At 39.8% G+C, this 17206-nt stretch overlaps 1 protein-coding gene across 1 annotated transcript in view; it reads left to right on the plus strand.

Moving 5' to 3' along the window:
* Window positions 1-5113: 5113 nt before the first annotated feature.
* Window positions 5114-17206, plus strand: part of LOC109418213 (microtubule-associated protein futsch) — a 32294-nt gene continuing 20201 nt past the window's right edge. The window contains exons 1-3 of the mRNA XM_062842455.1: window positions 5114-5137; window positions 6779-7006; window positions 16825-17206. Of these exons, the coding sequence (XP_062698439.1) occupies window positions 5114-5137; window positions 6779-7006; window positions 16825-17206 (634 nt within the window). The remainder of the gene's footprint in view (window positions 5138-6778; window positions 7007-16824) is intronic.

Here is a 17206-nt window from a genome sequence, read left to right on the forward strand (position 1 = left end):
AATTCACCATTACGATGTCCGGTCACTATGACTGAAATACATGTGCCACTCAAAATTTATGGTGAAATAAACACATTCACTCTTCATGAATTAATTCGCCTCCTGTCAGATTGAAAACAAGAAGGAAAGTTTTTGTCATCTCTATGGTTTTTGTGAGATTTTCGAGTACATTTTCAGATATGCAACATGGTGGATTCTTGACACAGTACCGTCAAAAATTTTTAGAATGCTATTTTCAATTAAAACGTATTAATAATGTGATTTTACACTGTAGAATTTGTATTCGTTATCATTAAGGCAACTATATTATTACATTGAACCTTAAAATTTTCCCAGATAAATAATTATTCGGAGAAAAATTTGTAGATGAACAAACTGCTATACATTCATAAAAGCGTTAGTTGTCAAATCTTTTAGCAGGCACTGTAATTTATCTGGCCTGATAGGAAAGTATTCAAAATATTGGAAAAACGTTCAAACTACAATTTTTGTACATCTCAATAACATGTTTGTCGAGTACTACTTGAATCGATTGAAATACATTGAAAAAACATCATGGCAACGTACTTGCAACATCCATTTTCAAATAGCATACAAAGATGTGATTTTTTGTTTTTGATACCTGTTTTGAACATCAGTGCAACAATAACAAAGTTAGAGTGCAGCTCGTGGGATCAATCTGAATAAATTCTTGTCTAATTTTGCGCTATCTAAAATTGTGTTCTAAGTTAGTTTTAGTCGCCACGTAAGTACTCAAAGTGTCCGCACAAAGTAAAATATGATGGTGCTATTATAGTTAAGTTTCGGTTTAGTTTTATGTGCATGATGTTTCATAAATTTAAGTGAGTGAGGGGAGACAGAGATCCGATAAACTTATAAAAACCGTATTGAATACGTAAAAATAGCGTAATCGTAACATACTTGAGCCTAAAGGCTATATCTATGCACTGATGATGTTTTACACATCATCTTGAATTGAAAGAAGACAACGATACACAAATCAAGTTTAATCAACGTTATATTTACGTAGCTGTAACGTGTGGTGAGATTGATAAGATTTTTCAGTGACTTGTTAATGCCAAACATATTTTAAACCTGATTTCAACATAAGATGTGTACAGATACGATTTAAGTACTATATTAAAACATCTTTTTCAGATTTCATTTTCAAAGATGTTTTCTGTGTTACTTGGGTGGTGCCTACCCAACAGTTGTAGGTGGGGTGTTTGGCTTAGCTACATGACTTGGTCCGGCAAGCCCATAAACATCAATTGGTAGACGTATTGCCTAGTGAAAAGACAACGCAGATGGGCGAAAGCCAGGGGATGCGTTGATAATAGCAGAATAGCAGAATAGCAGAATTCTACGATTCTACGAATCAGAAATTCTTACAGATACTTCTGCAAGGGTGCATCAAATAAATAATCACCGTCAGTGATTTTATCATGGATTTCTCCAGAGATTTTTTTCAGTGATTTAACCAGAATTTCCTCCGGAAATTTCTCCAGGGATTCCTTAGAGGTTCCTCCAGTGATTGTTCTATTGCTTTTTCTTTTTCGAGAATTCCTTCAGGAATTTCACCAGGGATTCCCAAAGAATTTCCACCAGAGATCATTTGAAGCAATCCAGGAATTCTATCAAATTTTTCTATAAAAGAAAATCCCTTAGGAATACATGCAAGGATTCTCTTGGGGTTTCTTGAGGAATTCTACCAGGGATTTACTAGGGATTGCCTCAGAAATTCCTCTTGTGATTGCCTCGGGGAGTGCCCCTGAAGTTTCTACAGGAATTTATCCAGGGATTGCTTTAGAAACTGTTCCAGGGATTCCTCCAGGAGTTCATCCACAAACTCTTCTTGGCATTTTTTCAGAGATTCCTCCAGGATTTCATCCAGGAATTCCTCCAGGGACTCCTCTATGAATTCATTCGAGAATTACCCCAGGAAACCCTCCAGAATGTCCTCTCGGAATTCCTCCATCAATTTCACCATAGGTTCATTCAGAAATCCCATCAAATATGTCTCCAGGAATTCCTCCAGATTTTTTTTTCAGGAATTTCTCCATGAATTCCTCTTGGGTTTTCTTCAGGAATTCTTCCAGGGATTCACTTGGGATCCCCTCAGAAATTCCAGGATTGCTTCTGGGGTTTCTTCAGGAATTTATCCAGGATTTTTTTTTTCTGAAATTGCTACAGGGATTCCTCCAGGTGTTCATCCGCAAACTCTTCTTGGGACTTTTTCAGGGACTTCCTATAACAGGGTGTCTACTCATAAGCCAGAATAAAATTCCCTGAGTTTTCCAGGTTTTTCTAGAGGGAAGTTTTGAAAGTTTATTATTCCAAATTTGCCTAAATTTTCTAAAATGTGCATACTCTGCAAAAGCTATACAAAAACATTCCCAAAAATAAAGTAAACATCTTTCAAAATTTCAGAGAGTTGTTCCTAGGGTTCCTACCACAGCTCCTTCCAGGATTTCCGTCGTATTTCATGAGGCATGTGTTGGAGTACCTTTCGATATTTCTTCCAGAGGTTTTCGTGATATGCTTCCCGAGTTTCTCGCTAGATTCCTCCTGAAGATCCGTCCAAAATTATCCAAAGTTCCTTCACGATTTTTTCTTAGTGGTTTTCAGGAATAGCTTCCAACAGTTTCTCTCGGGAACAGTTTCTACGAGATACTTGCAGATAAGCTCCAGGAATTTCTAACAAAGGGTTAACCAATGTTTCCCTTGGATTTCCTTACGAAACTTCTCCTGTAGTTTCAAAGTTCCTTTTTAAAAAATTCTTAATATTTTTCTCGGGTTTACTCTTAGAACTTTTTTTCGAGATGTCTCATTTTTCCACAGGTTTTTTTTAAGTTCCTGTCGAGATTTCTATAATAAGACATTGCGTTTTCACTTAAATTTATCCGAATATTTCTCCGGAAATTTATTACAAGGAATTTCGTAAATTATACCCGGAGATATTCTGAGAAAAACTTGTGGAAAAATTTCTGTAAGAACTCTAGGAGTCCCTATTAATGAAATCCTAAAAGGAACATCCAGAAACAATTTCCGGTAAAGGCTCCGGGAAGAGTTCTGGGAATAATAATGAGAAAATCTGTAAAAAAAAACCGGTGGATTATTGCAAGAAATTCGGTGCAACTATGAAGAAACGCCTGGTTCTAAAAGAAATCACGGGAAGAATTCAATAAAAAATATCAGCAATAGCTTCCATAATGCATTCCGGAAAAAGTCTTAGGAGAAAGTCTAGGGTGAATACAGAAAAACTCTGAGAGACAACTCAAGAAAAAAAACGGAAAAAATCTTTTGAGAACTCCGAGAGACATCTTAGGTGAAATTTTAAAATAAATCTCACGAGAACCTTTAGCATTAATATATATTCCAGCTGAAACTCCAGTAGAAAATTAGAAAGGAACTCTAGAAGTAAGCTCACAGAAGCATCTTAGAGAAATTACAGGAAAAACTGCGGCAAAAATTCCGAGAAGAATTCCTACTGAAAGTTGGTGAATTAAGAAATCCTTGGAGGAAATCGTAGGAATTACTCTTGTAACAACTCTGAGAAAAATTCTGGGAAAATCCAAGTGAAACACGTAAAATATCCAAGAAGAATCCCGAGAGAAGTTCTAGGAGAAACTCCACGAGAGCTTCTACGAGTTATGCCGCGAGAAACTCTTATAGAAAATTCGGGATAAATCTTTGGAATCCCACGAAGGACTCTGGGAGCAAAATCGGGTAGAAATTCTAAAAAAGAAATTCTGTAGCATCCCCATGAAAAACTACAGGAGGATTCGGTCGGAATTCAGAAATCCGGGAAAAATAGGCTGATTCCCGGTTTTCCAGGAAGTAGACACCCTAAGGATTTCTTCGGGAATTCCATGGCATTCCTGCATGAATTCCACTTGGAATTTCTTCAAGAATGCTTCCTGAGATTCCACCAGGAATTCCTCCAGGGATTTCTCCAGGAATACTTCCAGCGATTCATCCAGGGATTTCTCCAGGAATTCCTTCAGAAATTGCTCAAAGAATTCGTCTAGGGATTCCTCCTTCAGGAATTCATCCCAGAATTTCTCCCAAAAATTCCTTCTGTTATTCCTCCAGAGATTTCTCCTGGGATTCCTCTAGGGTTACCTCAAGGAATTACTCCAGGAACTCATCCAAGCATTCCTCCAGAAATTCATCCAGGTATATCTCCAGGGATTCGTCCAGAAATTTTTCCAGGGCTTCCTCCAGGAATTCTTTCACGGGTATTATCAGCAATTTCTGCAGGAGTTGACCCAGGAATTCCTTCAGGCATTCTTCCACGGATTCCTACAGGAATTCATTGAGCGATTGCTCCAGGAATCCCCTTCAGCGATTGCCCCGGCAATTCCTTCAGTGATTGTCCAGGAATTCTTATTGTGATTTCTTCAGAAACTCTTTTCGGAATTTCTTCAAAAAATTTATTAAATTTTCTGAAAAATTTTCTGAAGTAGTTCTACCTGTTCTAGGGATGCACCTGATAATTTCTCCAGCGATTCGTATTGTTATTCTTCCATAATTCTACAGGAGCCAGGAAATTCTCCAAAAAGTCATCCTGGAATTCTATCACAATTTTCTCCAAGAAATCCTTTAGGAGTTCATCCACAGATTTGTTCAGGAATCCATCCATGAATTTCTTCAAGAACACTCCTTGCAGCTCCTGCAAAGGGATTCCTTCAGAAATTCGTCCGGTAATTCTTTCAGGAATCATGATTCTTCTGAAGATAGTATCTTCAAGTACTCCTCGAGAGATTCCTCCATACGTTTTTCCACAGATGTTTCGAGAATGCTGCTTTAGAAATTCCTCCGAGGATTTTTGTAAAAAGTTGTCAAAGGATTCCTAAAAAAAAACTTCTTCGGAAATGCCTCGAGGGTTTCCTCCAACGTTTGTTTTAGAACTTGGATTTTTTTATGAAAGTTGGATAGATATTTCTCCAGAAATTTATATTTCGTCCAGTTATTTCGATTGGGTTTCCACCTTACTATATGCGAGAATCGTTTGTAAGTTACGAACCGTATTCATACAAACAGATTCATATTTGAATCAGTAAAATATTACTCATATGAAAACTTATAACTTTAAAAACTTCACGACCTGATGTACGTCAACTCACATACCACGGTAAGTATGAAGGATATGAGAGTTATTTTCCTTCATCTTTGGCTTCTTGCAATCGCGGAAAAGGAAACCTTTTCGTTTTCCGTATCTGACCGTCGTCGTCGACTACATACTCGTTATGGTTGTACCCGACCACTTTTCCATGTGTACTTTCTGAAAGTAAAGCACCCGGGGCTGTACAGTCGAAGCCGAAAATTGAAAATAAAGTCATCGGTTTCGAATACGTTTGAAGATCAAACGATACCACGAATAAATTGTTCAGTGCTTGTTTTCGCTCATGACGATAGCTACCGTGTGTTATTCTAGCTTTTGGCTGTGATAACATAACTGAATTGTTTCGTATTGGCATTGAAACTGAGAAGAATGGTTGTGGTTTTAAGGACAAACGTCTTGAAATCCCGCTTCAACTTTGCATCGAAACTTCAGGCGCACAAATCTCAAAAAAGCAAGCTTCAAACAACAATGTATTTTATTATTCTGTTCTTGCTCACTTATAATTAGCTTAAAATAAAAAGCTCAGGTGCACTGGTTTTGTTTACGAAGAAATTTGTGCCCTCGAAATCGTGAGTAGGTGCCAAAGTCGGCCATTGTGTCGGCCATTTTGGGATTCTAACAAGTCTGTCCTTAAAGGGAGATATGGTTAGTGTAACAATGTGATCATAATGGATTTATTTGTTGTTGGAAGAAGCATACTGGGGTGAAATGTCGTCTCGATGAATTTTGTTCTCCTTCCACGTTTTTACCGAATCATACACATGATACATTCTGCACGGTGCATTGAAACACTTTCCAAAAACTCTCAAAACCGACCATGAACCTACAGCGCGTAATTCAATGATTTTCCAGCTCCTCGGAAAGCTGACACAAATCCCGTGACTGACAGCAGGATAGCAAACGCAAACGGCGCGATGTTTGCTATAGTGCCAATCTCCGATTGCGGAAAGCAACTCGGGCGATCCTTATGCAATGCAAATTTCCTGGCCTGGGCCGTGTACATTATGGCACACAGACAGACGACAGGATGCAATATAAAAGCTTTGCTGAATAGCAGCGCAGGTCGCACGGCATGTTCCATTGGTGCAGTGAAAGTCGAATGGTGACCGAGGCACTGGATGCTAGTTTTGTGGCTGTAGCACAAACGGAACAGCAGTAGAAGTCTATGTCAATAAGAATTTTCACAGTTTTTTTAGCATGACCGCTAGTTTTTTTTATAACTGTTGTAGGGTGGGAATTTTCGGCATTTTTATTATCTTCATCTTTAGAAGTTTTTTTGTCAGTGAAATTGCCTAAAACTTGGTGGCCTTATAACTATGTTTTGTATAGCAACACCGAAGAGAACAAAGCTACTGAAAATAGCATAGGTTTCCTATTTAGAAAGTGAAAAAAAGAGTCCGAATCTAACTATAACCACCAATCTTCCTGTAATCCTAATGAAGATGCAGACTACAAGTAAAAATTGTCATGAATGTATGTCTACTTACTCATTATCAGTTTTTTGAAAGCTTTTTTAATATCAAAATAAAAAGCGAGGGTAAAAAGAGTCACCTTTTTGATAACATTTTTGCAGATTGACCAGAAAATTTCAATTGGCTCAGTGGGTCATAATCTACCATAGTTCTCACTTCCAAATTGCATACAATTTAGACAGGTACTAACCACGTTTTATTATTTCTTTTCTCTCCCTCTCCACCCCTCGCAGGCGAACGGTTGATCCAGTATGCGAGCGAGAATCTCGTCACGGAGATCCTGATCCATCCGCAGATCAACACCTTCATCCAGTGCATACGGAACCTGCTGAGCAGTTTCACCCGGCACCGACACATCATCCACACCGGGTACACTTTCGCCGGCAATGGCTCCTGGGTCCTGCAGGTAAGATTGGGCGGAAGAGTGAGAGTGTTTGGTGATGATAGCAAGCGAAGCAGGTACACGTTTTACAAATTGATACATTGGGGTGGGAGCTTGGAAGGGGGTCGGTAATTACCACACCAGATGTGAGCTGGAAATAGGATAGAGGCCGAGCGCAAAGCAGGGATGACCTGTGGCAAGAATTAATTAATTGACCCGGAAAATTAGTCGGCAAAAATGTGGTAAAAATTGGTAGAGAAAATAGATTTTATGTTTGGAGAGGGAATTTGTTAATCATCTAGTGGAATATTAGTATTGTACCGTTTACGCAGCTTAACCCATATCCGCGCAGTCTCCTATTTCTATGACTGTACAAATGAATATTTTGAGAATTACGCAATGTTTCAGCACTCTGCCTTTGGAAAAATTGTTCAGAACATCCATAATTCCTACATGTTGAATATGGTAACGCAACCGTTTTGTGGGTCCAATTTGAATTAAGAAGTACATTTTTTTTTATCTGTATTAACGAGATTTTCAGCCCTAGGCTAGTTCATCTCGGGACCCACGCTTTACTTCCCTTCCGAAGGAAGAACTCACATTTTGTGAGTTTGTCGGGAGTGGGATTCGATCCCAGGTCCTCGGCGTGATAGTCAAGTGTTCTAACCATCACACCAGGTCCGCTCCACTCGAAGAAGTACATTTGTTTTCCTGATATCTTAGCCATGGCTCACAATTTAAAGTTGTGAAGTACTTTTAAAGTAAATATCTTGAGAATTACGCAGTATATCAGCACACCTAGCCTTACCTTACCTATCAGACTAAGGCCTGAGTGTCCTCTGCTGTACATAGGACTCGTCGTGAGTCTCCAGTTCCGCACTCTGTGAAGGGTCCGCAAATCATCCTGCACTTGATCGACCCACCTAGCTCGCAGCGCATCACGTCTTCTTGTACCGGTCGGATGACTCTCTAGAACCATTTTAGTCGGGTTGCTATCCGACATCCTGATGACGTGACCGTAGCCTCCCGATTTTAGCGGCGTGGACGATGGTTGGTTCTCTCAGCAGCTTATGCAGTTCGTAGTTCGCAACATGTTCGTAGATGGCACGCAACACCTTCCGTTCGAAAACACCAAGTGCGCATTGGTCCTCTGCACGTACAGTCCATGCTTCGTGTCCATAAAGGACTACCCTAGGGACTACCGGTCTAATCAGCGTTTTGTACATAGTTAACTTCGTGTGACGGCGAACTTTGTTCGATCGTCCAAAGTAAGCTTGATTTCCTGCCAAAAAGCGCCTCTGAATTTCTCTGCTGGTGTCATAGTCGGCGGTCACCAGTGAGTAGTCAATTTCATCACCATCGATAGAAAATTCGGGGTGGCGGGCGCGGTGATTCTTCCCTGGAGCCCTTTGCCATCATGCACTTTGTAATCAACATATTTATGACTAATCCGATTCGCCTGGCTTCATTCCTTAATCGGATCGACGTTTCCGCTATCGTCTCATATTTGCGATCTATCATCAGCGACACCAAGCAGCGATCTATCATCAGCAAAAGCAATGTAAAACAGCAAACACGAAAGACCATCACCTTGCCGTACCCTCTGCGAGATTCGAAGGGACTCGAGATTGTCGCTGATACTCGAACTACGTACATCACCCGGTACATCGTCGCCTTGATCAATCGTTCCAGTTTATCCGGGAATTCGTATTCGTGCACAATCTGCCATGGCTGGTTTCGATCGATTGTATCATACGCCGATTTAAAATCGATGAACAAGTGTGTGGGCACGTTGTATTCGCGGCATTTTTTCAACACCTGGCGGATGGCGAACATCTGGTCAATTGTAACGCGTTCGATGGGGCAATCCTGAATGATATTGCCCCATGAACTTTCTTGCAATCTGTGATAAATGGCTGCATAAAATTTGAGAGAGTATCTTGTAGACAGTGATCAGTAGTTTGATCGCGCGATAGTTCCCGCAATTCAACTTGTCGCCCTTTTTGTACATGGGACACACGATACCTTCTATCCATTTCTCTGGTAATACTTCCTCCTCCTAAATCTTGGTAATGAACCTGTGCACTATGGTTCATTAACCTGCGGAAGTGCTCTGAGATTACTTCCAGGATTTCATCCGAGATTCATTCATTGATCAGTTTCGGGTTTTCTTTAGGGATATCTCCTAATATTCCTTCAGGTGTTTGTCAAGGGTTCTGTCAAAGGTTTATTTCTGGAATTTCGAAAACATTTCCTTTTGGGAAATCATTTCATTGTTTCCAGTATTTCTTAATCCTAGTAGGATGTTGGGGTCAATATGACCCAGAGAGACACGCTAAATGCGCACTACGTCGTCGTGGTGCAAAAATCCTAACATCCTAGGAAGGTTAAATGATTTCTCCCAATTTTGCTTTGGAGATTCCTTTCGAGATTCATTTAGAAATTCTTTCATTGATTCTTCCCGAGATTTCGTTAGGATTTTCTTCCAAGATTACTATTTGATTTGTTTTGATTTATTAAGGTAGTCCTATGCGGATTTTCATAGATTTCTTCAGAAATTTCTCCTGTAATTCCTTCATTGAATTTCCCAGTTTTCCTTTAGTAATTTATCCCAGTATTCCTTTGAGATTTCTACCCAGATACTTTCCGATATTCAATCAGTGATCCTTTCAGGGACTCTTCCAGGAATTCCTTTAGAGATTTCTCCTGGCATTTCTTCAGAGGCTCATTCCGGGATTTCTTAAGGAATACATCTCAGGATTCCTTGTGGGATTTCTCCTGGGATTCCTACCGAGATTTCTACGGGATTCCAACATTAACACTTCTTTGGATTTCCCCAAGGATGCCTTCAAGGATTCCCTGGTAGCATTTTGGCCTGACAAAATAGGTACTTTTTGTGTAATTTAATTAAAAACAATTTGTAACTCATAAAAGTGGAACTCTTGGCTTATCGTGTAGGTATTTCTGAAGAAATCCTTGAATGATTCTGGGAGAGTCACTGCTGGAGTATCCCCAATGCAGTCATTTCATAGCAAATCAATATGGGGCATTGTACACCACGATTGCCAGGGTAAAGTCTTTTACGTTTTGTGGCCTTGTTGTTTACGATTCATACTTTCGTCAGCTTTTCATGAGTGGTTTGCCTGAATTCAAAATGTGGGGGGTTCGCGTAAGCTGATTTATGACTTACTTGCTTCAGGAACTCCTTCTGGGATGGGATTCCATACGAATTCCATGTGAGATTCCCCCTGGAATTCCTTCGCGGTTTCTACACAAATTTCTTCTAGGATTCTTCCATCAGAAGTTTTATCTGGGATTCTCCCAGGAGTTTCTTGAGAGATTCCTAAAGCAGCTCCATCTGGAATTACTCCAGAAGCTCTTTCCGAGAATCCTCCAGCAAGTACTTCCGGGATTCATCCTGAGAGTGTTTCCAGATTCCGTAAGGAGTATCCGTCTAAGATTCTTCTTGGTACCCCTTCCCGAGCAGGAGAAAATAGCTGAAGAATACCAAACTCAGGTATGGAAAACCGAATACCTACAACCTGAATGAGGTATTAAGTAGCCCTGCATAAGAGGTAAAATACCTAAAATAACTGATGTGCTTCCTGTGCATAACACGCGAATAATGACTTCAGGTATGGCAAAACCTAAATAATAATCGATGATTTTTCCATACAAATAGTGATTTTTCCATAATTGAATAATACTTCAATCAGTCCTCAAAACCAAAATAATAACTCGTTGAGGTATTCTATCAATACCTACAAAATATTAAAATAAGTTATTTTCAATACCTGGACAACCGACCAATACCTGGTTTTGGTATGATACCTGACTTTGGTATGCTCCAGTTATGTGTCAGTTATTCATTCCTGCTCGGGTTTGGGTCCCTTTAAGATTCTTCTAGCAGTTTCTTCTGAAATTTCTAAAAAGACTACATCTGTGTTTCCTCCCAGAACTGCTTCCGGGATTCTAACTCAGATTCCTTCTCGAACTTTAAAGAATTGCTTCCAAAATTTCTCTAGTAGATCCGGGAATTCCTTCCGAGATTATCCTAATAGTACCGTTTGGAATGCATTCTGAAGTTTTTGTTTCATGTATTTTCAAAAGATATTTCTGGGAAAAAACCAGTTCGAAAACCAGGCAGAACTCTGGGGGAAATTCCTTGCAAAGCTGCTGGAGCAACTCCTAAAGAAACAGCCATAGAACTTCAAATTTCCATAAGGAAAATTGGAAGAATTCCGAAAAAAAAAACATGATCCGTAAGTTCCCGGAGATATGTGAAAAGGATCCCTAAAGCAATCCCGAAAGAACTTCTGAAGGAACCCCGAAAGAAACCCCAATGTAATACCGGAACAAAATCCTAAAGGAATCTAGGAAGGACTGCCTGAAAAAACCCTGGAAGCATCTCCTGAAAGGGGGCGTCCATAAATGACGAAGCTTTTTAGGGGGGAGGGGGGTGTTTGTGATTTTGTGACGAAGTGTGACGATAGGAGGGTAGGGGTTAATGATATGCTACGTAGCTTTCTACTAAGCCTCTTGAAAAAAGTATTTCGTAATTTATCAAATTTTTACTTGCAATAAGTATCATTATCCAGTAAAACAAAATTAAAAAAGTTTATTGCATTTATCATTTATTTTTTCATTCATATCAATGTCAATAACCAATAATGGAGATTAAAGGCAGCCTCATTTTATAAGACATGCAGCTCTTTGACGCAACAACTGTATCTGAGAAAATGGCTTTGAAATCCTGCGTAAAGAATAATGTATTATGTTTGCAGACAAAAATCAATTTCGCTCAAATGCTTCCCACGATCAATAGTTTGCTGCTTGCTATAGAGAGTACTGCACGCCGCTAAGGTTGCAAAGGAAAATTTTTCTAAGTTTTGGCATTATTCCAGGAGCTCCTTTCTACAGGACTTCCTCGCAGAATTCCTCCAATAAATTCATAAGGAGCTCCTCTAGCAGTTTTGTAAGAAATTCTCATGATGTTCTTTATAGGTTTTCCCGACAGGAGAAGTATAACATTTGCACAGAAATTCCTACTGGGAATCCCCGAAATAAAAACTTCTGAAAACATTACAAAAGTATCTGGAGAAATCTCAGAAGGAACTTTCAGAAGAATTTCAGAAGGAACTCCTGGAGGAATTTGGAAAGGAAACCATAGAGAAATTTAAAAAGAAACTCCGTGAGGAGGTCCTTGAGCAATTCTTGATGGAGCATTCGGAGAAATCTTGAATAAAGTCCTGGAAGAGTTTCAGAAGGAGATATTTGTAGATTCTCAGAAGGAACTCCTGGTTCAACTTATAAAGAAAACACGGAAGAAATTTTTGAAAGAATCCCGGAAGGAATCTCTGAAGGAATCCCGAATGTAACTTTTGGGGATCCCGGAAGATTATCTGGATATAACTCCTGGTGAAACCTAAGAAAGAAAATCATGGAGGAATTCCAGAAGGAGCAATGGAAGGAATCCGTAAAGGCATTCCTCGCGGAATTCTAAGAGAATGGAGGAATGTCGGAAAAAGTTCCTGGAATAGTCCCCGGGAAAAAATCCTGGATAAATCCTAGAAGGAAGTTCTCGAGGAATACCAGAAGAATCCAGGAAGCAATTCATGAAGGAATCCGGAAAAGAACTCCTGGAGGAATCCCAGAAGCAATTCCTGGGAGGGCTTTTAAAGAATGCCTGTGGGGTTTCCTGCCGAGATCTCGGAATTCCAGAAGGAAATCAAGAAGGAATTCCTGGAGGAATCCTAAAAACCTTCTTTGTGCAACACAAAAAGAAGTTCTGATGGAATCTCAAAAGAAATTCCGGTTCCCTGAAGAGATGCCTGAAGAAACTGCTGGTGGAAGAGAGGAGAAGAAAACCTTGAGAGAACTCTTGAAAGAAACCATGGATAAACTTTTAGAAAAACATTAGAAAACAAATTTCGGGATAAAACTCGCGCGCGATTCGGAATCATTTTCTCACGCGCGAGATTTTCATGCAAAATCTCGCTCTCACGAGTCAAGCGCCGAAATCTCGTTCGCTTGTAAAATGAATCCCAATCAATTTGAACGACATTTAATGTTATTGCACGCTAGATTTGCTTTTATTCTATCATATAATCCTAAAAACTTCGATGTAAATAATAAGAACACCAAGAAATAAAGCAATGAGTGAAATCGCGAATCAACACATGCATGATTTTTTCGGCGGCGAGTTTGGCGAGTCAAGAATCGCGCGTGAAACAACTCAACCATGAGATTTGAGAATTTGAGTTTTTACCGACACTGTTTCTGGTATAGTTCGCCTTGGAGCTCCTTCTGGAATTCCTCCAGGAGTTCCTTTCTCGGTTTCTCTTACAGGACTTGTCAGGGAGCTCTTTTAGAGATTCATCGAGGAATATATACATGGTTCCTTCAGAAGTTCCCTCTGGAATTCTCCCAGCAGTTTCTACTGAGTTCCTGAGTTCATCTGGTATTCCTTCAGGAATTATTTCTGGGAATCCTCTAGCAACTCCTTCAGGGATTGCTCTTGAGAATGCTTAAGGAATTTCTTCAGGAGTTCCAAGATTCCTCCAGGAATTCTCTCTGGGATACCTTAGAAGCTAATTCTTAGATTCTTCCAGGAGTTTCTTCTGAGATTCTTAATGAGATTCCATTCGGAAAATCCTGCAGAGATTTTTACAGAGATTCCTTCCGAAATTTCTCCAAGACTTTCTTCTCGAATTTCTCCCGGAGTTCTAGATTTTTTTTTCGGGAATTTCTTCTAGGACTCTTTCAAGGATTTGTTCCAAAATTTCTCCATGAATTAATTATGAGATTCTTCCAGAAAAAGTTTTCACATTGTTTTCATCTGATTTTCAAATGGACTGTTTTCATATGCGTGTTATGTGAAGTTATGTGATTTTCCAATAGAAGCTATGTGATTTCCTAATGTTTTCCATATACCGTTTGAATTTCATGGGATATTTCCGAAGAAATTTTCATCGGAAAATCCAGTAACAGTTATATAGCCAAACTAATGGAAATTTTCCAGTGGATATGTGATTTATTTTTTCAGTGTAGGAATGCCTTCTCGTAAAAGGAACTCTTGGAGGAATTCTAGAAGGAACTTCTGAAGGAATTTCAGAAAGTGATCCTCAAGACATCTCAGCAGAAGGAATACTCAAAAAGAGAACTCCCTGAAGGAACTCATTAGGAAATGCCAGAAGAACTTTTAAAGGAAAGACTGAAATAAATCATTGAGGAAACCCAGATGAAACTCCTGGTCAACCTCAGGAAAAAATGCTGGAGAAATCCCAGAAAGAACTCTGGAAGGAGTCCTAAACGCAACTTCTGGAGCACTTCTAGAAAGAGCTCCTGGAGAAATCTCAAAAGGTGTAATCCTCAAATGTTCTAGAGTCCTGGAAGGAACCCGAGAAATCCCCTACGAAACTCGTAATGGAATCCTTGAAAAAATTCTAGAGAAATCTTGGCGTCAATCTCGGAAGGAATTTCTGGAGAATTCCCGCACCTTCCGGAGGAATCCCGAAAGGCATCCCTAGAAAAATCGTAGAAGGAATCTCTAAAGGAATCTCGTAAGAAGTTCCTGGAGGAATTGCAGAAAGAAATCTTGGGGGAATTCCATAAGAAACACCTTTAGAAGTTTAATAGGATTCCTTTAACATCCAATCGTTAACAACAAGGCCACCAAACGTCAAAGATTTTCCTTAGCAACCGCGGCGTGCAATGCCCTATAGTAGATTAAAGATTGTTGTGATAGGGTCTTGTACCATTTGGACAGGTGTACCTATTTTTGGCACTTGTCGATATAACTAAGTCAATTTTATACCTAATAACCTAATTTTTGAAACACGGTGAGTAACGCATCTAACCCTGCAAACAAATTCTATAACGCAAAAGGGTTAGGATGATCGAAAAAAGTAAAATTTATCAAAACTTAAAACTTTCAAAACCCTTGGAATTTTTGGAGGAAGCCTGGAAGAGCTCATAGATAAATCCCTCGAAGAATTGCTGGGGGAGTCCCTGAAGGACTGGATTCCTTGGAATAAGCTGGATGATCCCAAGAAGAGTTCTTGAATAAATCCTTGGGAGACATCGCTGGAGAAATCCCTGGCAAAACTCTTAGAAGAATCGCTGGAAAAATCTCTAGGAAAAAGCTGAGAAGAATGCCTGAAGAAATCCCTAAATAAACTTCTGGATAAATCTATGAATGAATTCCTGGAGTAATCCCAAAAATAATCCTTGGAGAAATCCCCAAAAAAAATCTTGGAGTAAATCCAAGAGAAATGCTTGGATAAATCCCTGGAGGAATTCCTGGATAAATCCCCTGGAAGAAATGCTGGAGGAATCCTTGAAGGACTAAAAAAACCTTGGAGAAATCACTAGAAAAAACACTGGGCCAATCCTTGTACATTGGAGAGTTCTTGAAAAAAACTACATCCCCAGTGGGATTCCTGAATAAACCCCGTGTAGAATGCTTGGAAGAATCCTTGAATAACGGGAGCAAAACATATTTTGGATTGCGACTTATCCTAGAGGTCAATCCAATCTGATACTATATTGGTTCAAAAAGATTTTCTTACTCGAATTCAACTGTTAATCTTCTTATATATTTTTTTAATTCGCATAATCAAGCAAGTGTTGGGGCGTTAAATAACGTAAAAATACTTATTATTATTGGACGATAGCTTCAAATGGCACTAAAACACTCTCGTATTTCGCTCCCGTCCTCTTCTGAAAGGAGCAATGTGTTAATCATGTTTCAAATTAAAAATTAATCTTCTAGCATTACTCCACTTTTCCGCTTGAAATGCTTCTGAAAGCAATCGTAACGCGCTCAACGTTTCGGTATCTACACAGTATGGTGGTTGGCGGCGGCATCCACTTTCCAGTGAACAGTCGTCAGTGAACAGGGTAAGGTCGAGCTACCAAAATGTTAAAGGTCATGTTTTATGAGCTAAACCATTTGCAACATACATACTTCTACTGACTGACTAACTGGGTTGTCGCTGTTAATGCTATCGCCGTGAGGCAGGACTGTGAAGGTACGGATGGCAGCCTTGAAGGAGTAAGGACGTGTTTTAGATGCAGAATGAACAATCACCCTTCACACTGACACATTTCAGAGTCAATTTTTGGGGTGGATGGTTGATTTTGCCACTCACAGGATACCTGACATTTTAGAATTGCGTGTATCTATGTTGTACTTGCACTTGAAAGGTCACGTTAAAGATATATGATTCCTATATGATGTGAGGTTACTGAAAAAAAAACGAAAGTGGTTATGAATATTGTGATGTATGTAAAATGATGTATGATTTTTTAGAAGGATTGCTTGCAACAATAAAACGAGGTGCAATTTGATGACATTTTTTTTAATGTGCTTGCACAAATGGGCTCGTATAGTAGAAACGAGCGGTAAACTAGTGCTAGTTTCAAGATCTTTTCGTAATGGGAATATTATAAGCCTCCTCGGACATAGAGTATCATCATACCTGTCGCACCATATACGAATGCGTACAATGGTCCAATGACAAATATTACTATGGACATTTTTATAGAACGCTAACGCCAAAAAACAATAAGAAGCCTTATGCTAGTAATGCTAGTAAATGGATTGAAATAGTATGGAACGACCTCACCAATTCGTCTACATTCAGCTTCATTTTCATACCCAAATTTAGTGAGTTGGAATCCATAGCTGTAAAATTTCCTTGATTTTGTTCAATCAATACGAGGATAGGAGGATAAGTTAGATATTTGATAGAATGACACAGCCAAGGACACAGCCCTGTTTCATACGCAACACATTCCATTAAACTTTAATGAATTCAAAATTCACGTTTTTTTTCCAGGACGGCACGTTCTCGGTGGTGGACTTCATGGAGGCATTCCGTGAGCACGAGGTACAACGGGTCCTGCGTGCCTACCCGGACACGATCACCATGGACGTGCACTGCGCCCCGGTCGGCAACTGGCAAGCCATCCAGGACAAATCCTTTGCCCGACTCTGTCGCATCCGGCTGAATCCGGTGGATGTGCTGAGCTCGGGCAGCGACAAGTTGAATGCATTCGTGGACTATCTGGCATCGATGATCGTACCGACGGAGATCTCTGAACTTTTGGAAAGCTCCGACGTGGTCGGCAACATCCGCTTCAGCCATCCGACGCTGTATGTCTTCCCCGGTGGACAAGGTGACGCCGCTCTGTTCGGTATCAACGGGTTCAACATGTTGG

This window comes from Aedes albopictus, chromosome 3, assembly GCF_035046485.1.
Source record: "Aedes albopictus strain Foshan chromosome 3, AalbF5, whole genome shotgun sequence".
NCBI classification, from domain to species: domain Eukaryota; kingdom Metazoa; phylum Arthropoda; class Insecta; order Diptera; family Culicidae; genus Aedes; species Aedes albopictus.